This window comes from Mercenaria mercenaria, chromosome 4 (assembly GCF_021730395.1).
Source record: "Mercenaria mercenaria strain notata chromosome 4, MADL_Memer_1, whole genome shotgun sequence".
In the NCBI taxonomy this organism is placed as follows: domain Eukaryota; kingdom Metazoa; phylum Mollusca; class Bivalvia; order Venerida; family Veneridae; genus Mercenaria; species Mercenaria mercenaria.
The window spans coordinates 80,273,644-80,296,516 of NC_069364.1; the positions used below are offsets into that span (position 1 = coordinate 80,273,644).

Sequence of the window (22,873 nt, forward strand, 5' to 3'; positions counted from 1 at the left end):
AGTGCTTGACCAGATAACATTTTATCTGTTTCATTATATGCTCCACCAGGAGTAAATATAACCCCTAAGTATTTAAACTTGCTGACTATTTCCAAACGCAGACCGTTATAATAAAAATTTATATTTTCTGGAAGTCTACCACCTCTTCTAAAAACAACAACTTTTGTTTTTTGTATATTTACCGTTAGTTTCCATTTGCTGCAATAATTATGTAAAATATCTAAAGACTGTTGGAGTCCCTCTGCAGTTTTAGAAAAAAGAACTATGTCATCGGCGTAAAGTAATACACATAGTTTTACCGTGTCCAAATCTATACATTCAGCACCACCTATAATTAGAGTCTCTTCAATATCATTCAAAAACATACTGAAAAGGAAAGGTGATAAACATTCACCTTGACGTACGCCTAAATTACATTCGAATTCGTCACTATAAGTATTCATTAGCTTAACTCTGGATTTTACTGAATTATACATAGCCCTAATAACAGTTAGTAATTTGCCTCTAACTCCATACTTGATTAATTTATACCAAGGTATATCTCTAACTATAAAATCAAAGGCTTTTGTAAAATCAATAAAAGCACAATAAAGCATCTCATTATTATTCAGACAATGTGATATCAAACCATTTAAGACGAATATATTATCAGTAGTGCCCATACCCTTCCTAAACCCAGCCTGAGCTTCAATATAAACATTGTAATTTTCGGCCCATTTATTCAGTCTGTTGTTAATAATACGTGTGAAAAGCTTTCCGAGTGCACTCAAAAGAGTAATACCTCGATAATTGTTTGGGTCATTAGGACTGCCATTCTTAAAAATAGGTACTATAAGCCCTTCACTCCAAGACTCCGGGAAATGCCCGTGTTCGATACAACTATTATAAAGACATGATAAGTAAGGTAATAAAGAAGAAATACTATGTTTGAAAAATTCATTTATCAAATTATCTACACCTGCACTAGAATTATTTTTTAATTGTTTAACAGCAAAAAATATCTCCTCATCCTCTATTCTTACATCTAGCTCTTCAAACATAACCTGCATTTCACCATTCAAAAATCTATCAGTAAAATATAAAATATCTTCGTCTGGTTGATAAAAAGCATCTTCAGGGTTATTAATAGCTTTAAAGTACCTGGCAAATTCATTAGCCGACAATGTATTTGTTTTAACATAAGCTGCATCTTTTAACATTTTCCAATAAGCCCTTGCATTATCTTTTCTAGCGTTTAAAAAGGAATTTGTGTAGTTTTCTCTGTATTTGTAACGCTTATTTCTAATAGTGCGTTTATACACAGATCGTGCATTACACATATTCCGCCTGTTTTCATTTGACTTATTTAATCGATATTCATTTAAGCAATGATAAAAAATATTCCTCTTTAACATACATTCTTCATCGAACCATTTGTTAGCATTATTAAAACCAGATACATTTCGAGATGGGGCAGATTTAATCTCTTGTCTAAATAATGGGTCACATACTTCGCCCATTAGTGACAAAAAATTACCTAGGTTATTATCTATTTGCTCACAATTCTCCACATTTTCAAGATCCGAGCAAAGATTACGTAATGTATTTTTAACATTTTCTGTATTCAAAGAATCTTTATATTTCTGACTCTTATTTCCGTCCCACTTGTATTTATATGACACATCTGTAAGATTTGTATTATCTTTATGGCTATTTACCATGTTTCGACGAATAGATACACCAAAATTAATTACACAGTGATCTGAGAGTATATTTGGTTCTGAAACTTCGAAATACTCAAAATTGTCAAATAACGTTTGGCTTGCAATCACATAATCTATTAAGCTACTACCCATAGGCCCAACATATGTACACTTACCAATAGACCGGTCTCTACCAACCCTACCATTAACAATTCTCAATCCTGTTTGTTTTAAAAAATCAAGTAAAAGCGTGCCATACTGATTTGTACCGTAGTCTTGTGATGACCGCGCACACTCAATGCCTGATATATAATCCTCCGGCAGAAAATTTGTGTGATCATCAACGAAGTCTAATTCTACATAATCATTTAACTGGCCAATTCTACTATTTAAATCTCCAAGAACAATAAATCTGCATTTACTGTTACATGAACTTTGGATTTTTGACATGGTCATCGAAATTCTATCATATATATCAGTATCAATGAAAACTTCCCTTGAACTACCTTTCGGTACATTATAACACAAACATATATATACATCATATTGTGAACTAAATAAACTCCTATCCACTTTTAGCCACACTATATTATCATTTTCGGTACAGTAGAGTGAGACAAAATTAGAAAGCTCATTTTTGATAAAACAGGCAAGACCGCCAGACTCACGTTTGGTATAAACACTTTTCTCTGTACGATGCAAATTATATAATTGAAATCCATCAACTGTCATTTCATGCAAATCATTAGACCAAGTTTCTGTAAAGAAAACAAAATCATTATTTGCGAATAAGTGTTTCAATTCTTTTGACTCCAGTTTATTAACGTTTTTGCTGATCAGGCATTGTATATTCAACAATGCACATCTAATTGTATGCCCCTCCCGTATATCCCATTGTCCACGGTTTTGTGACTGCGCGGGAGGATTAGTACCATTAACTGTATAATTTTGATCGGACTGGTTACCTTTATATGAATTTAATACTAGTGGGGGTGGGATCATAGGCTGTTCTGTGGTGTATTGGCTATAACTAGCGGTATTATGTGTCACTGTGTCACGCGTAACAGGCATATATGATCCATCAATAGGAGGCTCATTGTGCCTCTCGTTGGTGGACTGAACAGAGGAATTGCTCAGCTGTGCTCTCTCTACCTCTGCATATGACTTCTGCCTCGTAGCGTCGCTACTTTCACTGTTCTGGCCTTAGTATCATGGATACTGCTGTCCCGAATATTGCTATCACTGAGGCTGGTGTCAACATTTGTTTCCACCGAGTACGCGCTCTGTTCGTTACGCGGGACATATTGTGACTTTCGAAAATACTCACACCTGTCTGCGGATAATACCGAAGTCCAGTCTGGGAACTCATCTGCTACAGCTTTTCGATTAACAATTAATCTAGCGGGATATACCAACTTAACGTTTTTACCCTGGATCTGTTTCTCTTCCTTGTATCGACCCCAGAGCCGCTTTCTGGCGTTGGCTATCTCTTTCAGATAGTCTCTGTCAACCGCAAAGCGGGTATTTCTAAGGGCTCCTGCTTTTCCAAGAATGAATTCGACATCTTGGTAGTCTCTAAACGCTACAATGATTGGGCGTCTTGTAGACTGTGTGTATCGGCGTGCCACGAACATTGAGCCTACGCGATGTATACGCTGAATGTAAAATTCATTCAAATCGAGATCAAAGTAATCACTGAAAAAACCCGTTAAAACATCAAAAGTACTTTCATTATGTATGTCCGCCAAACCACAGAAAATAAGGTTATTTCTCCGCGAACGTGCCTCCAGGTCAATACTATGGTAGGCTAACTGTTTAAGATAAACATCGCTCATCGTATGTTGGCGTTCTAATTGTTCAACCCTTTGTATAGCACTTTTTAATTTTGAAGCGATGTTCATAATAGATTTATCATTCTGGTCTAGTTTCTCAAGTTTTAATAATATGTTCGAGAGTTTATCATCCACAGAGTTTGGCATGTATTGATTCTCTTGTATATGACTGTTCATAGAGTTCATACTACTACCTGGGCTCTGATACTCTCTTTTCTGGCCGCCTCCATTACGTATGGGCGTCTGTTCACAACTACCCCACTCTTGATCAAACGACTGAAATCTATTAGACACCGGCACTGAAAACGTCACATTTTGTCTGTAAGGGGTACTTGTATCCATGATTAATCGTTTATCACTGTTAGAAACTCACAATCAATTGTTCAATTGTATACAGTCTTAAAAATCCATTTTAACACCAAAATTATCCATTCAGAAAAAGCACAACCGCCATCTTACCCAGTCACGTGATCAATAAAACATCCACCAAATGTAATCTATGATTCAATTTATGACAACTGCAAATGATTTATCGTATAAAAGAAGTGTTAGTCGCTAACAATGTTACGAATGTAAATGTGTTCCCTGCGACGCATACATTAAGTGTCAATAGGTAAGACAACATCGGTACAAAAGAAAAATGGATATTATTTGGAACTATCTGATGCTGCGAATCGAATGGCGGCTTGTGCTGCAAATAGTCGAATTTTCCTGAATTTCTTCAGCTAATAAATTACTACGCTCGAATATTGTAAAAAAAACAAACAAAACAAGTGAATTAAGTGTTGCCATGCAATACAAAGTCCCCTACTGGAAGGCACCTATTTTTCTCTACTGCAGTATAACATAATGAACTGATATCTATCAATGATGTATAAACAATTTTGTACTATATATACAATATGTTATAACAACACACTTGGATTAAAATGTGCATATATAAAAACCCACAGTTGTTTTCATATTGAATTGTCTTGGCTGATTATAAAAAAATTATCATATAAGTTATTTATAGTAACAACAAAGGGAAATTAATCCTATTTTTTTTTTTAAAAATCAAAAAAATCTATATAGTATAAGTCCACAAGAAACTCTTTACCAGGTAGAGATAGCTCAAAATACACCTAAAATTGGATGTAACATGCATGTTGTACCACAGAAAAGTGGTCTCGATTTTTCTCTACGGCCAGTAATAAAAAAAGTTACAATATAATCTATTTATAGTAAAACAAAGGGACGTAATTCTAAAAACAAGGGTACCTCATGGTGGTGAAAATGTGGTCCAAGTTATATCAAAATCTCTCCATGCATGAAGAAGAAATGCTCCGGACAAAGTCATTCTTGTGTCTGACCTTTGGTCTCTAAGTGTGACCTTGACATTAGACCTTGGGCCCGGGTTTTGCGCATGACATGTTGTCTCATCCAGGGGAATATTTGTGCCAACTGATATTTAAATCCTGTTTTGCATGACAAAGTTATAGACCGGACTGGAAAAAAATCCTATTGACCTTTGATCTCAAAGTGTGATCTTGACCTTTAAGCTAGGTTTCTGGGTGTTGCACATGACACGTTGTCTCGTCATGGGGAACATTTATGCCAAGTAATATTGTAATCCCTTGATGGATGACAGAGTTCTGGATCGGACAGGAAAAAAAACCTAATTGACCTTTGACCTCCAACTGTGACCTTGACCTTTGAGCTAAGGGTCCGGGTTTTGTGCATGACAAGTTGTCTCATCATGGGGAACATTTGTGCCAAGTAATATTAAAATCCCTTAATGGATGGCAGAGTTATGGACCGGACAGGAAAAAAACTCTGTTGACCTTTGACCCCCAATTGTGACCTTGACCTTTGAGCTAGGGGTCCGGAATTTGCACATGACACGTCGTCTAATCATGGGGAACACTTGTGCCAAGTAATATTAAAATCCCTTAATGAATGTCAGAGTTATGGACCGGAAACGAAACAGACCCTGTTCATGCTCTGTTAATATTTGACTGCTAAGTGTGACCTTGACCTTTGAGCTAGGGTTCTGAAAGTTGTGCATGACACATTGTCTTATTATGAGGTACATTTGTGCCAAGTAATATTAAAATCCCTTCATGGATGGGAGAGTTATGGACCGGACAGGAGAAAAGCCCTGTTGACCTATGACCTCCAATTATGACCTTGATCTTTAAGCTAGGGGTCCGGGTTTTGCGCATGACACGTCGTCTCATCATGGGGAACATTTGTGCCAAGTAATATTAAAATCCCTTCATGGATGACAGAGTTATGGACCGGACACGAAATTGCGGACGGACGGACGGAATGACGGAAAAGCGCATTCCTATAGTCCCCGAAACTGGTTTTCAACCAGTAGGGGACTAATAAATGTTTACCAAAATTATATGTGGTATTTTATTATAATGGTGAACCTATTAAAATAGAACATTTAAGTATTGGTTTTGCATGTGGAGGCGAAATATAAACTAGAATGACTGGTCCAGCAAGCTCTAGTTTGGATGGAAAAAAATATAAAATGAGTAAGGGCGACTTTAGCCCATAGTGGTCCCCATTAAATGCCAAAAAATAAGAAAATCCACAAAGGGCACATCCAGTTTGCAGGATGTTAAATTACATTTTAAATTTCCGCAAATGCAGAGCTTTTGAGTGTACTGAAAAATGTACCCGTTTTTTTGTCACTCGAATGACTTTTTTGACCAGTTCACTTCTTGTAACTAGAAAGCACAATAGATTAAAAAGATTTTGATGATTTTTATCGGAACAAAAGCGAATATGGCCCAAGCATTTTGTGATATTTAACGCCAGTGTCCCAAATGTAAAACCGAGAGGAAGTGTGAAAACAACCTTGGAAAGTGACCATCAAGGGAGCACCCATATCATGCCTCACCAGGTTTTAACAAATAGTTTTTGTTCATGGAGTCTATTCAAAATCTATGAAGAATTCCGCTTAAGTCGGTGCAAGGGGCTCGAGGGGTGGATATTCCATTACCTCTCATGAACAGACTTAGTCAAACCGAGTCTGCTATTATTTTGCTTCGATGCATTCTATGCTTCCAAAGGATCTTCTTATAGATTTTATCCACTACCACTACAGCAGTCTTTAAGTACCACGTGACGGCTGTAAAAAGTCTCCCCGTACTTTGTTTTAATGTTGTTATATTTTCTAGTCCTTTGGGTTTATGAAGTCCATTCAAAATCTGTGTAATCTGTGTAATAGAATGCCGCTTAAGCCGGAATTACGGGGCATGAGGGGTGTTGCAAATTCCATTACCTCTCACGAACAGGTTCAATCAAACTGAGCCTCCTATTATTCCAAAAGATATTTTTACAGATTTTATTTAGAGTAGGTGTTGTTTGCAAAGAATGAATACAATCGAATGTCGAACAGTGATTGATCACTATGCTCACATGGAGCACCATGTACTGCTTACTTTGCATACCACGTACTGCTTACTTTTCATACCATAAACAGCTCATTTGAGCATCATGTACTGTTCAATTTAAGCACCATGTACTGTTCTTTTTAAGCACCTTGTACTATTTTTGGTGCACCAAGCACCATGTACTGCTCTCTTTAAGCACCTTGTACTGTTTTTGTGCACCAAGCACCATGTACTGCCTACTTTAAGCACCATGTACTGCTCACTTTAAGCACCATGTACTGATGACTTTAAGCACCATGTACTGCTGACTTTAAGCACCATTTACTGCTCATTTTAAGCACCATGTACTGCTCATTTTAAGCACCATGTCCTGCTCACTTTAAGCACCATGTACTGCTCATTTTAAGCACCATTTACTGCTCACTTTAAGCACCATGTACTGCTCACTATAAGCACCATGTACTGCTCATTTTAAGCAACATGTACTGCTCACTTTAAGCACCATGTACTGCTCATTTTAAGCACCATGTACTGCTCACTTTAAGCACCATGTACTGCTCACTTTAAGCACTGCTCACTTTAAGCACCATGTACTGCTCACTTTAAGCACCATGTACTGCTCATTTTAAGCACCATGTACTGCTCTCTTTAAGCACCATGTACTGCTCACTTTAAGCAACATGTACTGCTCTCTTTAAGCAACATGTACCGCTCACTTTAAGCAACATGTACCGCTCACTTTAAGCACCATGTACTGCTCACTTTAAGCACCATGTACTGCTCACTTTAAGCACCATGTACTGCTCACTTTAAGCACCATGTACTGCTCACATTGAACACATTGTACATTGGTGAGCTAATGTCATGTACGTTGGAATAGATATTTTATATAAATCATGCTTACAAAAGTAAACATAAAACCAATTAAACATAATAGATTTTATTCAATGTTCAACTTAAACGAATATATCCGAAGGAAACCAAAACTAAACTGAATGAACAGGTCTTGCCACACTATTTCTGTCTGTCCCATTGTGTTTAGACTTTATACTGGCTCTGTTTTCCTCATCATCCATTCGTATGCCTCGTACTTTCTCTGCCTTTTTAACTCTGGTCCGACGTGATCCCTCACCATCTTGCTGTATCCATTTAAATAGCAAATCTATAACAGTAATAGAAATCTAAAGTCGTGTTTTTCAAAAGTTTCCCACCACTGTCACTACAAACATGATCAACTTCTGATGGCGTTTGGTGATAAGCGTGAGAAGTCCGCATATCAACGCCTTCAAAAACTCGCGCAAGCTAAAGATGAAACTAAATGAATTGCTCAAAAATTAAATCTTACTAGACTGATATATATAGATGGGACCATGTCAAATTCTTTCCAGGTAAATATCTTTATACTAGTGTTCATGTTGATCGTTCAAAATTAGAAATTGTTTTCCTCCCATTCGACATACGCTTCAAACAGGTTTGATATGAAAAAATGTAATTCTTTTGATATGCTTATTTTACGTATAAGTATATGAAAAAGAAATGTTTACGAGTCTTAATTTTTACGAAGTTATTAACACTCAACTCCTTCTTACTTCCTGTCAGAATATTTACTGATGAAAGTTTTGACACTGTAGACATTTATTTGATCGCTTCTAGATTTTACTATAGCACAAACTAAGACTGGTTATATAGCACAAACTATAGACCGGCAATTTATATTGCGAGCCATGTTATTATGTATTTTGAACTACAGACTAGGGTACATACCTTCCTCACAGAACAACTTAACTCTACTATTTTTGCCCTGAGGAATGGTTGACTGTTCCCGGTGTGTATTTGCCGTACAAAATGAGCAGGATCAAAGCAACTTGACTTATTGCCGGGGCCAAGATTGTGGTAAGTCATTTACTTTATAAATTGGAGATATTATGACAGTTAAAATTTAACTCAAAAAAATCCCATCTAAAATATCTAATAATGTCAGAAAGCATAAACTATTTGAATTACTGGTCCTACCTGTTTTCCACTGAGCAATTCGAATTTAATAAGATGTGGTTCGTATGGCACTAAGGTGACATGTTCAAACGTTAAGAACTGTGTTCCTGGAAATGTGTACTGAAACAAATATAGCCAGAGATATGGAACAAGTATTTTAAAGCCCTAGTAAAAGTAGCGATGTTATTTTGTTACCTGCTTTTTTATCTGTAGGAGCAAACGCAGTTCAAATCGTCATCTACGAAGTTAACAAATGTCTACATTTATAGTTTAGGACTGGCATGTTACAATTCTGAAAGTATTTAGAACCCGTCAGACTCCGAGGTGAACATGAGTTGTTTTCGTTAGCTTTCTTATAAATATGACTTTTCATCTTTTATTGATACACATTACTTTCCGCCTTTTATTGATACACATTACTTTTCATCTTTTATTGATACACATAACTTTTCATCTTTTATTGATACACATTACTTTCCGCCTTTTATTGATACACATTACTTTTCATCTTTTATTGATACACATAACTTTTCATCTTTTATTGATACACATTACTTTCCGCCTTTTATTGATACACATTACTTTTCATCTTTTATTGATACACATTACTTTTCACCTTTTCTTTAATACTCTTTTATCTCAGACACGTGTATTATTCCTTAACCCTTAGCCTGCTAAATTTCTAAAATGGACTGGTCTATTTCTCAGTTTAGGCAGAACCATTCATTATTCAAACGGGTGTTCGCTGAAAATGTACTGACTGAATAGCGAACAGTACAGACCGTGATCAGACTGCACGGATGTGCAGGCTGATCATGATATCCGTGCAGACTGATCATGATCTAAACGGGTCGCAAAGGCAAAACCAATCGTGGGTTAACTCCATGTATAAAACGCTATTGTATACGAATTGTCACATATTTCCACGTTATTTCATATTGTGGATAACGGAATTTATGGATTGTATTTTGTTTAATAGAAATATCTTTATGCTTCTTTAAAAAACATCAGTTAAAAAAGTTCAAATATACATGTATATGCATTATGCGTTTTAATGAAAAACGAGTCTCCATTAAATACTTGCCGTAGTTGAAGCATTTTTGACCATCACGATGTTTTCTAACCTAATTCCAAACTTTCCATCCTCATAGTAACCTGGCTCTGAAAGTATAATTATCAGGCACAGTATTGCTACAGAAAAGAATATACTAGTAATAAAGTATTTCTAAGACAAAGCGATATATATAAGATAAACAACGAGATTCGTAAAACTCTGCCCTTCTCAAAAAGTAAGTTCAGCACAACTGTATTTGCTTCCAGAAAGAAAGCGATAAAAAAGAGAGCATGTTATAGGAAAGAAAATATATTGATTGAAATACATTTTGAACAATGATAAAGTTACTGTATACTTTTGTGGTGACATTCTGCAGAAAATTTAAATACCGTCAGAAAAGAACTGATTTGTGTCCAAGATGTTATCACGTTCATACGAACTGTGTGATAACGATATTCTTCCAGGCCCTGAAATATTACAGTAAATAAGTTAAAAACACAGAGGAGAGTGCACTTGAAATATCTCATACAGAATTATTTAACAGTGATCCAAAGCTCATAAACCTATCATTCAAGTTTCAGGTTCATTTTTCTTCGATTGAGTTTAGAGACACACTGACACAATTTGGGTCATATGGTGTCTTTTCCAGCTTTTGACAGTGCATGACACCCCAGATGCTCCTTCTGCTTTTGTATCAGGCATAGGCGGATACCTGGGCAGAATCACCGACCTGTCGTAAACCAGCTGGATGACTTCCTCACATGAAGAATTCTACACCCTAAGCCAAGTTTCGAATCCACATAGGTTCGAATTCAGCAACGCAAGCTTAACCGCTCGGCAAAGGAGGCCTCTAAATTCAGATTCAGTTTCTATTATATCTATATACTGTACATGTACACATTTATAAGTTAAATAAATCATTCATGAAGAAATACATTGATTAACTCCTATATACATTGTTCTAGAATATACTGTACCTTCATGAACACTGAGGTACATCCCTATGCCATGCCCGGTACCGTGCCTGTACACCAAACCAACATCCCACAGAGGTCGTCTAGCAAATGTATCGATTTCACGACCTTTCGTGGTGCACAAATTTGTAAAAGAGAAAATAGTGCAGGCCTAGCAATGACTTGCTTGATAGGTAGAGTTTAATGACAGTCGTGAGAAGTTACTCATTTTACGTGTGTTAATGGATATTGTTTCTGCATTAAATCGAGGGGGTTGGGTGGGGGAGCTACTGTATAAGCGGATATATTCGCAGGTCAAAAAGTTCGCGTCTTGCCGATTCCAGACGTTTCGCGAGAGGAAATCATCGCGAATCAGTGAAAACTTATATGCCAAGTTTGTTTATTTTTATTGGACTTTTATGATGTGTCTTGGTGAACCTCGAAATTTACACTGGCTGGTGTGTTTTCTCGAATTCCATGAATTCGCCAAGTTCGCGAACATTTCTGCGTCACGAACTCTTCCACTTATACAGTATATGGAATGACGAAAATATACCTAAATTCTTAGTTGTCCGGATTTGGCGTATACATGTTACCGTAACATGTAAATACGATGTACTGCAAGTGTTGGAAAGGGCCGTTTACTGATGTTGTAAGAACTTGTGGCCCGACCCATTTTCTTGGCTGTACATGTACATTTTTCTGATATTTGTTATTATAAATGTAAATAGTAATAAGCAATAAAATATAACTGAACTTAACTGCCAGTGTTAGAACTACGAAATACTGCTTTTTCATTTTCTGCCATCAGCGCAGTGGTTGGATAGCAGGATGTCAAGTGTGCGAAGGTAGAAGGGTAGTGTAGCGATAGTCAATTGACGTATAGACATGGTAGGATCGACAGTAGGGTAGTAGAATAGAATTAGTATGATAGTAAAATGGCAATATTTCAACTTATCATCCTACCATTCTTACCATAGTAACTTACTACCATAATCCTATTTTCCTTCAATTCTAACAGCCATCGCTATTTTATATAAAATGGGCGATGGATGGCGGAAGGTATAGAGCATATTTCCAATGTATGTTAGTAAATACAGCTAGCTGTTGTACTTGATAGAGTAAGTGAAAAGTTTTATGTACTGAAGTTAAAAAGAAGTGCTCACTTCATTTGTTTCTACATAAAACAACTAACCATATAAGCCCTTTGGCCATTTTGCTTGAAACAAGTCGATATGTCCCATTAAAACACGTGTGTAGCACTCCTGCAAAATAAATAGACATGACTACATTCGACATAATTTCAATACGATGTTGAAAAAAGTTGAAAACAGGTAACATTTTAATTCCAAGAATGTAATAAACATCGCTCAAAATAACGAAAAATGAATCCCATTTTCTGTACTACCAAGTAACTATGACAGTTCATGCAATCATCATTTCATTCATTATTTGGAGTTTTTATAAACATATTTTCGTGATATCACGTACTGAAAAGACACATAACTTACCCTCTGATAATCTGTAGGTGTGCCAAATCGCGAAATCACACAGTGTTAGATAATGTTAGATACCTAATTTTTACTATGACAGTTCATGTAATCAATGCAATCATCATTTCATTATTTGGCGGTGTTTTATTTCGCGATATCACGTATTGAAATGACACCTAACTTACCCTCTGATAATATGGAGGTGTGCCAAATCGCAAAATTACACAGAGTTAGATAATTGTAACTATGACAGTTCATGTAATCAATGCAATCATCATTTCATTATTTGGTGTTTTATATATATATATATATTTGCAATATCACGTATTGAAAAGACACTTAATTTACCTTCTGATAATCTGTAGGTGTGCCAAATCGCGAAATTACACAGTGTTAGATAATGTTAGATACCTAATTTAACTATGACAGTTCATGTAATCATTGCAATCGCCATTTCATTATTTGGCGTTTTTTACATACTTTCGCAATATCACGTATTGAACACACACCTAATTTACCTTCTGATAATCTGTAGGTATGCCATAATGGAATGTTCTAGTAACGTCTGTGGTGCCATCTCTGTGCAGAAAAATGCAAATCGTTTAAAGTAAATGAATTCCATTATACGCCTGTGTAGTAATACATAAATCAGCCACTAAAATTATTGACAGAAGGTTAACATGTTAATAATTTTCACAAATACTGGGAAAAAAATCATGAAGTTTTCTTTTATTTGTACAAATATAAGATGCAACGAGTTTATACTTAAATTCAATGAGTTTTCAGTTTCTTATACAGTGCTTTAGGGTATAGCGGATTTTAGGGTATAGGGGATAGGTTGATAAATTTTGCATTTAGACTTGAATTATTGTATAAATTTTCATATCATTCTTTTACTGGCATGCAGACAGACATTCTAACATACATTTTAAATGCTTCTTATATTATTTTTCATATGTCATGAAATAAAAATCGAGGCTATCCTTTACTGACTAAATGCGTATGTATGTAAACATTATTATTCTGATTTATAGTAAAAAAATCTTGGGAAGTTTGTTTAGATGTGGATTTTAAACTAATAATGGAGAAAATGACCAAAGCTATCCTGTACACCCTAAACCAGCACGTATGTAAACAATAGCATGGAGAGAAAAATCACATGAATTTCTATTAAATGATGAAGGTTTGAAAAGAATAGCTGTTTTCTGTCTGATATACAGAAAAATAACTACTAAATTCTGTGTCTTCGAATTAGAATCTAGGAAAAATTAGTTAGCTATTCGCTATACCCTAAAGCACTGTAATTTTATTGAATCAAAGCATGTAAAGCAAAAACAAAAGCATAATAATAACGGAATTAAATTTATGATCCTATTTAAATATACGCTATTAAAAGAGTTCCCTTTCTGCTGAAGTTTGACATGCATTTTGGTTTCTGGCATAAAATCATACAGAGCAAGTCTGATACCACTTGAATTAAACGAACGTTACTTATAATTCTAACACGATCCGATTAATTTCCCCATTAAACAAAGAAGGCAGAAAACAGCGAATTATTATACAACAAATCACTGTTCTGACGTCACAATTATTACGTCATGGCGTCAAACGGCATAGCGGCGCGCTGGAAAAGAAACCGATTGAAAACGGGCAAATTTTTAATGAATGTCGTCAAGGATGTACTTAAAAATCCTTGGTAACGTGTTAGAATCGAAATAATATATCTCATTTAGTGATTTGCTCTTGAATAAATCATTGTTTGTGGTTCAGATGCGTATTATTATATCACTCGGGCTACGCACTCGTGATGTAATTCTATCGCATCTGAATTCCAAACAATGATTTATTCATCGACAAATCACTGGATGAGATAGATTCTATATTATTTCTTAAATAAAACAAACTTCACTTATGGGTAAAAAGAACGTTAAACGTGAATAAAAACAAAAGTTGCACATGAATTAAACGAACACCTTCCTTTTCTATTTTAACTGTAAATTTCTGAGTGTCCTTTACTTACAGATACTGTCCTCCAGAATCTAGCAAGTACATGCCGTTAGTTGTGATATTAATGTTGGTCACGTTGGTTACTGAGTAGTGAATTATTGCTCCATTTGCCCCAAAACCAGATATAGATTTAAAACTCAACCCTCGATTATACTTCTGCTTTCTGAAACAAAACGTATGCAAATGGGCATTCTTGCATAAAAACTACTTTTTTCGCTGGATCCGCCCATGTATTAACGGGAGAAAAATCGTGTGCAAACAAGGCAATTCACGTGCTGTTAATACCCGATTTTTATTGTTGAAATGCTTTCCCAGGGACGTATATGTAATTCTGCGCAGATTGACATCTGGTATCCGCGTCTTTTTTCTTTCATAAAAACCTCTTCTTGAAGCATTAAAGATGCAATCTAAACCATAGGATGTTTTACTGTATCAGTATCTGACGCCAAATGCGCTGGCCCCCAACATTGTTCGTACTCGTTTCTTCCATTGTTTACCCCCCTTTTAGAACTCTGCGTCAATTCAGATTTTGTTGACAATCGTGAATATTAAAGAACCGCGTGTTTACCTGTGCGATTCTTTGTTTTAAGGTATCATATTTATGATATTTGTAAGTATCAGTCAGTATGTTTATATCTAATTTCTCGAAGAATTTATATAAACAGCTTGGAAACTTGACACTGCGTTCGTACTCATCCGTACTCCAACTGCGTGTCCGTACTCAATGTAACTCGAATGTAAAGTTATTATTCATGAAATTGTGATCGAGTCCACCAAATTGTGAAATGATATGAACAATTCTTGGTAATCTTATGTTTGCAATAATGAGGGATAAAAATATCGCTTAAAAACCTTCAGGATGTCTTTTTGATAGTGTTGTTTATTTCCGGGCCCTGGATACGGATATTTAAAACATGTTTACCGTTTCCAAGAACAACTGGAATGGTAAATAAAAAATGTACCGGAATCGTCAAGTCATCACGTAAGAACACAATATATAAATCGTCGTGAAATATATTTTTATGCAAGAATAGCGACTATACACGTTTGTTTTGTGTATTAACGTCTCGGTCACAAACAATCCCGCGGGCTTCTGCAGACGTTAATACACAAAAAAACGTGTATTATCCCTACATTATATTGACACTAATCAAGCATTTTGTTGGATGCCATTTAAAATTTAATTCTAGAATCAGGTAAACAAAAAAAAGGATATATCAACATCCAGTCGTTAATCCGAGTGCCATTGCTTTTAAGGGGAAATGCCACACTGAGTTGTGTGGGTTTTTTATATAGGCAAAGAAGGAAAATTTTTAACTAGCTGAGAGAATTTCCTAAACTTTGATGATCATAGAGCATCATATAAGAAACAAATTTATGCAAAAAAATTGGAGGTCCCGGTGCTACTTTTTGAGTTATTTGCCCCTAAATGCGAGTGTTTTGCTCTTTTAAGTCATTTTCAAGAGAAGATAACTCAAGGTAATGGTTAGTTACACTTTATTTGATTTAAGAATAGTGTTTGTTACTTTATTTCCTGCAACTGTACAAAATTTGCAGGAATTCTATGAGACGGATTTTATTCTATAGTCGCTTACGCAAACAAATAGAAAATTTCTTTCAATTATGCCCCTTTTTTCAAGAAAAATGCAGTAGGTTTACTCATTGAAACACAGCAAAAATTCTGTTTGATAGAATGGTTTAAAACTTTGCATAATGACTGGAAATGTAATAACAAAAAATAATCTGAAATGAAATAAGGTATCCGTATGCTAGATTTAGAGTTATCTGCCCTTGAAAATGACCTAAAAGAACAAAAATCTCGCATTCAGGTGCAGATAACTCGAAAAGTAGCACCGAGACCCCCAGTTTTTTTTCCATAAATTTGTTTTAATATGATGCTCTGTGATCATGCAAAGTTTAAGAAAATTCTTTCCGCTAGTTAAAATTTTCCTTCTTTGCCTATATGAAAAACCCACACAACTGTGGCATTTCCTCTTAACAAGGTGAATGTCAGTATTATGTCACTAAGATAAAACTTAATTACGCCACGTTCATGCATGACTTAACGGAAAATGGCCAATGTGATCTCAAGCAAAAGTGATCAAATGTAATTTCATTTCATGCTATGTATAGGTTATAGATCATTTATTGAACTTCTAATGCAATTAAGTTTGCCGAAACGGAGCGTAGCTTAGTGAAGGCAAAACTTAAAGGGGGATGTTCATTTCCCAGGGAAACATATTAGCACTCCAGCAGGTCAATAATTAATAGTCATCTGCAATTTGGATACTCAGTTTGTGGTCAGCCAGATATATTTATCTTGCATATTAATTACCATCACATGTGTTTTATGGTTTGGCTTGATGTTATCAGTCCTTTCTTTTTTCAAGATAAAAAGAGATTAAGGAAAGGATGATTTTTGCTGCTGTAGTATTATTTTCTTTGCAATGCCATTCTTGCTATTAATTCTTTGAGGTCGTGTAGTCACAGTAAACTTTAATTCATCAATAGTATATAACTACTGAAACAAAATGCAAGTACCAAGTTGGTTAAAGTTCAATTTATTATGGATGCATTTAATAAACAAGAGGGCCAAGATGGCCCTAGGTCGCTCACCTGAGAAACACACCATAACACAACATTTTAAACAGAGTAAACATGTTTGACCTAGTGATTTCATGGAAAAAAATATTTATTTAGTAAGTATTTTCTTTGATTTGACCTAGTGACCTAGTTTTTGAACCCAGATGACCCATAATCGAACTTGACCTAGATTTCATCAAGGCTATCATTCTGACCAAATTTCATGAAGCTCAATTGAAAAATACAGCCTCTATCGCATACACAAGGTTTTTCTTTGATTTGACCTAGTGACCTACTTTTTGACCCAAGATGACCCATTTTCAAATTCAGCCTAGACTTCATTAAGGTTATCATTTTGACTTAATTTCAGGAAGATCAATTGAAAAATACAGCCTCTATCGCATATTCAAGCTTTTCCTTTGATTTGACCTAGTGACCTAGTTTTGACCCAAGATGACCCATATTCGAACTTGATCTAAATTTCATCAAGGCAATCATTCTGACCAAAATTCATGAAGATTAATTGTAAAAGTACAGCCTCTATCGCATACACAAGGTTTTTCTTTGATTTGACCTAGTGACCTAGTTTTTGACCCAAGATGACCCATTTTCAAACTCGGCCTAGATTTCATCAAGGTAATCATTCTGGCCAAAATTCATGAAGATTAATTGAAAAATACAGCCTCTATCGCATACACAAGGTTTTTCTTTGATTTGACCTAGTGACCTACTTTTTGACCCAAGATGACCCATATTTGAACTTGGCCTAGACTTCATCAAGGTAATCATTCTGACCAAAATTCATGAAGATTAATTGAAAAATACAGCCTCTATCGCATACACAAGGTTTTTCTTTGATTTGACCTAGTGACCTAGTTTTTGACCCAAGATAACCCATACTTGAACTTGGCCTAGATTTCATCAAGGTAATCATTCTGACCAAAATGCATGAAGATTAATTGAAAAATACAGCCTCTATTGCATACACAAGGTTTTTCTTTGATTTGACCTAATGACCTAGTTTTTGACCCCAAATGACCCATTTTCAAACTCGGCCTAGATTTCATCAAGGTTATCATTCTGACCAAATTTCATGAAGATTAACTGAAAAAAACAGTCTCTATTGCATACACAAGGTTTTTCTTTGATTTGACCTAGTGACCTACTTTTTGACCCAAGATGACCCATTTTTGAACTCGGCCTAGATTTCATCAAGGTAATCATTCTGACCAATTTTCATGAAGATCAGTTGAAAAATACAGCCTCTATCGCATACACAAGCTAAATGTTGACAGACGACAGACAGACGCCGGACATTGAGCGATCACAAAAACTCACCTGAGCATTGCTCAGGTGAGCTAAAAATAGCATGATGTAATCAACTATTAATTATATCAAATAATTATGAGATTACTATATGTATACGCTGGTCAATATCAAATCGTAAATGTTATGTGCGCTGTCTGCAAATGTTCGGTATATACCATATTTTAAGTTGAATCAAAATATCGTACTTGATCATAAGTCGACGTATACTTTTGAAGATAAGATGGGGCGGTTCAACCTTTGAATTGGAATCACGCCGACTGGTAGGCATTTGATTCCGTGTCCATGTTAATAATGCAATACTATTTGGTATTCCTTTTTACAATATTATGACGGCAAACTTTGTATCTTTATAATTAAATGAGTTCTTATGAATTTTATTTCAGAATAAATTTGCAGTATAAAATCCATAGAATGAATTCAATACATTGTACACTCAAAGTGGACACCATGTAATATGTTGGTATGAAACCTGGCCTGGGATTACTACAAAAATTACTCTCACTCAAGAGAGTGAGTTTCAAATATACAAAATGCGCTACTGCAAATGTAGATAAGAAAGACCTACGGAAGTGTTATAAGTGTACTGAAAATAAATTTTGGTACCTTTTTGCTTGGTTTACTAGTCATGAGGTGTCTAGATGTAATTATTCAAACTGAGAGCCACATTCTGCACTCAGACTCTGGTAAATTACAGTTATACTATATAATTACAATGTACTGAACTATACTTAAAAATGTAAAAGACCAATGTAACAATCACATATTCTTGCTCTCAAAATAGTGTCATTAAGAACCTCAAAAGAGGTCATTTCACATTTTATTCTTGTAGCTGTATTAATTACAGGATTACATGTACTAGATTATTAATGACAACTCCGTAGGTCAATTTAGAATTTTCAAAACTGGGTATTAATTGAAAAATATGAATAAACTATCAAATTAACAATAATGAGAACAAACTATTTCTGATAAAAACCTAAATATTCGTCTCGGTAGAAATTGTTCTTGAAATCCATAGAATAAAATGGAAATATCTCACATATTAGTGAACAGTTTGGTCCTTGATCCCAAGCGTTATGGCTGGGTACATACTGGCTACTTTGACAATAGCACTCTCTCGTGTTCTATAAATAGAACATGCAGCAGTTATACCATAATGCAATGCGCGAATTGCGGACAAGGGAGCGTTTTCTAAATATAACGAAACATAAACTATCTGGGAATTAAAAAAGTAACATGCCACCTGTATAAAATTGTCGCACCTGTTAACAGAATAAATAAAAGACATGAAACTATACATAACTAATTAAAGAAATATATTGGAACGAATGTAAGGAATATACAAAATATACAGACATATTATTTTAACAAAACGATTCAAAACGGGCCTACTAAGCAAATAAAGAGCACTATTCAAAAGCATATAGTATGCACACCTGCATCAGAAGAACGGTTTACAGTCTTAATAACAAGTTACAAACTTACAATATTTTCGAATGCGACACACCGATGAGCACTTGTGGTTGAAACTTTTAATGCTAGATTCTAAATCATTTTGATTCATGACGTTCAAAGAATGTATCAGCAGAATTAAAATCATAACTTCAATAACTACATGTATTTCACTTTAAACAATTGATTCACACAAACAAGACGCAAACTTGATTATGATCCTCGATGTCAGCTGTGGACCCGTCAAACTTACTAAAATACATAATATATATGCGTGATTTGGTAGAAAATTATGGTGTTGCATTAGATTCCAACATATTTATTATCAGATATAGCATCTAAATATTACTATCAAAAGTCAAATATCTGTAATTTATTATGTCACACTAAGGGGTCATTTGTAATAAAACACAACATATGTATATCACAGAGGTGTTAACTGTTTCAATGAATAACTGAATATTTTGCCGAAAATAATGATGTGTATGACAGTTTACTTTAAAATATACATGTCGTTCATCACATTTCGAAATTTCAATGAATTTAAATTATGCGATCATAAGATTTCTTTTTACATTCACAGGTAGATCTATCAAATTCATAAACACTTAAAACGGAAGATTTTTTTACGAAAATATAATGTTAATATATGACGGTAACTAAGAAGAACAATTTGGATCTGTGAATACATTTTTGTTTTAAATAGCGCTTTCCATTAGTATTAATACATTTTTCCGAGTTATTCTACTTTTTCTAAATATTCTTTTTTAAAACTGGATGTGTCACAAATGAACAGAATAATATAATAACATCATCCATTCATACATATATATTGATGAAAAAGCGGTATGTTATTTCTACCATGGATATAAAATAAAGAGTTTTTGGTTAGTTTAGTGAAATAAAAAGTGAAGAAAAAACATTTGTTTGCGATAAGCAGGCTAGAAACCTGAACAAAAATAACGAAATAAATGCAAAATTTATGGTTTACTTATGCTATTGTACAATGAATGCACTGGTTGTTTGTCCGCAAATTGAGTCCTGTGCTATTTTTAGATAGCAGACCTTAACGGTGACGTCACAGATCCTTACATACGAGAGTGTGCTATTACCAGTTAGTATATCAATGTACTTTTGTTGTTCATGAAAAATATATAGTATACATGTATAGTACATATTTCTGACCGAGAGATAATCACAGCAGGCCAGATGGTCAAGCTGGAAATGGATGGTCATGTTTCCTTTCAGTAATCACTGGGTAATAAAACAAATGAAACGATGATTCTTAATAACCTGACAATTAGCTACATGCTACGACCACCTACCGCTACCAACATCCCCCTTTAATGCATTTAGAAGTTCAATAAGTGATCTATAACCGGCTTATAGTTTAATGCCCCATTTCAGGTCAAAACTGCAAAAAGCTCTCTCTGAAGTAAACTAACCACGCCTTCTGTTAATTCATTGGCTAGTCTTATCTTCACTCATGGTGGAGAAGTACATGTTTACTACAACTTTATACAAGGTCATTTTAGTGCCAACATTTAGCAAAACAGCGGTTGATCCAGTGCTGAATTTAATTCAGTTTATTTCATAAATACATCAGTCTTATCGAGTACTTTGTGGAACACGATCTTATATTCTTATTCAATGGAAATATAATATGCAGGTTTAACTCGTAATGATGTAACAGTACAAGTCAAGCAACTACATGTATAAATAAAACAAGACAAAGTAGAATTTAAGTGCACCCTGGTTTATTTTTAGACCAGTAGAGGTAGTGAAAGATACAGAAAGGTCAAACTTGATCTATGAAAGTACAGCTTGCATTAATAAAATATTTGAGCCGCGCCAGACGTCTGGTCAGGATCTATGCTGTTCGCTTTCAAAGCCTATTGTAATTAGAGAAACTGTTAATAAGCGAACAGCATGGATCCTGACCACACTGTGCGGATGCGCAGGCTGGTCTGGATCCATGCTGGTCGCAAACCCACTATGTTGGTTTTCACATAGCACAGCTCATTTATCTACTTGGTCCGTTTATTAGATCTACATAGACACATTGCTTGTATGCAGTCCCTGCTTTGGTAATTGCTCCGCCTCCTAGAATGTGGGAAATCCATAATAGGCGGAACAATGAATACTCATTAATTTTGAACTACTTCATGAATAAGTGGATCAGATTCTTCAGTTATGAAACAATATGAAAATAAGTTGGTTACTTTTTTGAAAATCCCTCGCTTGTCATTGGATAAAAACGATGGTTGAACTATAAAGTTAGTTTTTGTTACCACACATCTAAACATTTATTTATAGAAACGAAGGAGAGTATTATTCATGACCTTTGAGGTAAGTGCTGTATGTGACATGACATTGCTGACTTATATGATAAATGTTTATTATGCAAATTATTTGAACATCAATCCACGCATAAAAGTTATAGATAGGCATGAAATATGTAATAAAAATCCAGTCAAAATGTGATTTGAAAGGGTCTTAAAAATACTTTTCCAGGTGATCTAGTTTCGAAATTGTCGTAGCTTTCATAAAAAGGTAGTCTCACTAGATGTCGTAAAAATGTGGTATAAAATATGACATGTGGCGTGTTAATTAGGCTTTTCTGAGTCTTAACTTTCCTTTCGATCTATGATGACCTAGATTCAAACATGTCGTAGATATTGTAAAGCCAAACATTCTGTCCAAATGCCATGTAAGTCAAGTATAAAATGTGACCTCTATAGAGTTAACAATGTTTAATTATTTGACCTAGTACCCTAGTTCTTTTACCTCAGATGACACAGTTCTGAACCTGCGAACTAGCTTGTGATAGAAGATGGCCAACATGATTCAGAATTGATAAAGATCTCATGAAAACTTCTTACCAAGTTTCATGTATTTCAAGAAGAAAAGCACAGCCTATTGAGTGTTAACAACGGTTTTCTATAATATTTCCTAGCTTTTAGTACCAGGATGATAAAATGTATAAGATGGAAGCAAAGAATGCAACAAAGCAAAATAATAGCAGACTTAATTGAGTCTGTTCATGAGAGGTAATGGGAAGTGCAACACCCGTCACGCCCTCTAGCACCAGCTTACGTGGAATTCTA

At 35.0% G+C, this 22,873-nt stretch overlaps 1 protein-coding gene across 1 annotated transcript in view; it reads right to left on the reverse strand.

Moving 5' to 3' along the window:
* Positions 1–7,833: 7,833 nt before the first annotated feature.
* Positions 7,834–22,873, reverse strand: part of LOC123552272 (xaa-Pro aminopeptidase 1-like) — a 30,292-nt gene continuing 15,252 nt past the window's right edge. The window contains exons 14-21 of the mRNA XM_045341793.2: positions 14,416–14,565; positions 12,914–12,974; positions 12,098–12,167; positions 10,927–11,031; positions 10,339–10,416; positions 9,980–10,056; positions 8,917–9,015; positions 7,834–8,065 (exon numbers count right to left, since the gene is read on the reverse strand). Coding sequence (XP_045197728.2) covers positions 7,949–8,065; positions 8,917–9,015; positions 9,980–10,056; positions 10,339–10,416; positions 10,927–11,031; positions 12,098–12,167; positions 12,914–12,974; positions 14,416–14,565 — 757 coding nt within the window. The 3' untranslated portion in view covers positions 7,834–7,948. The remainder of the gene's footprint in view (positions 8,066–8,916; positions 9,016–9,979; positions 10,057–10,338; positions 10,417–10,926; positions 11,032–12,097; positions 12,168–12,913; positions 12,975–14,415; positions 14,566–22,873) is intronic.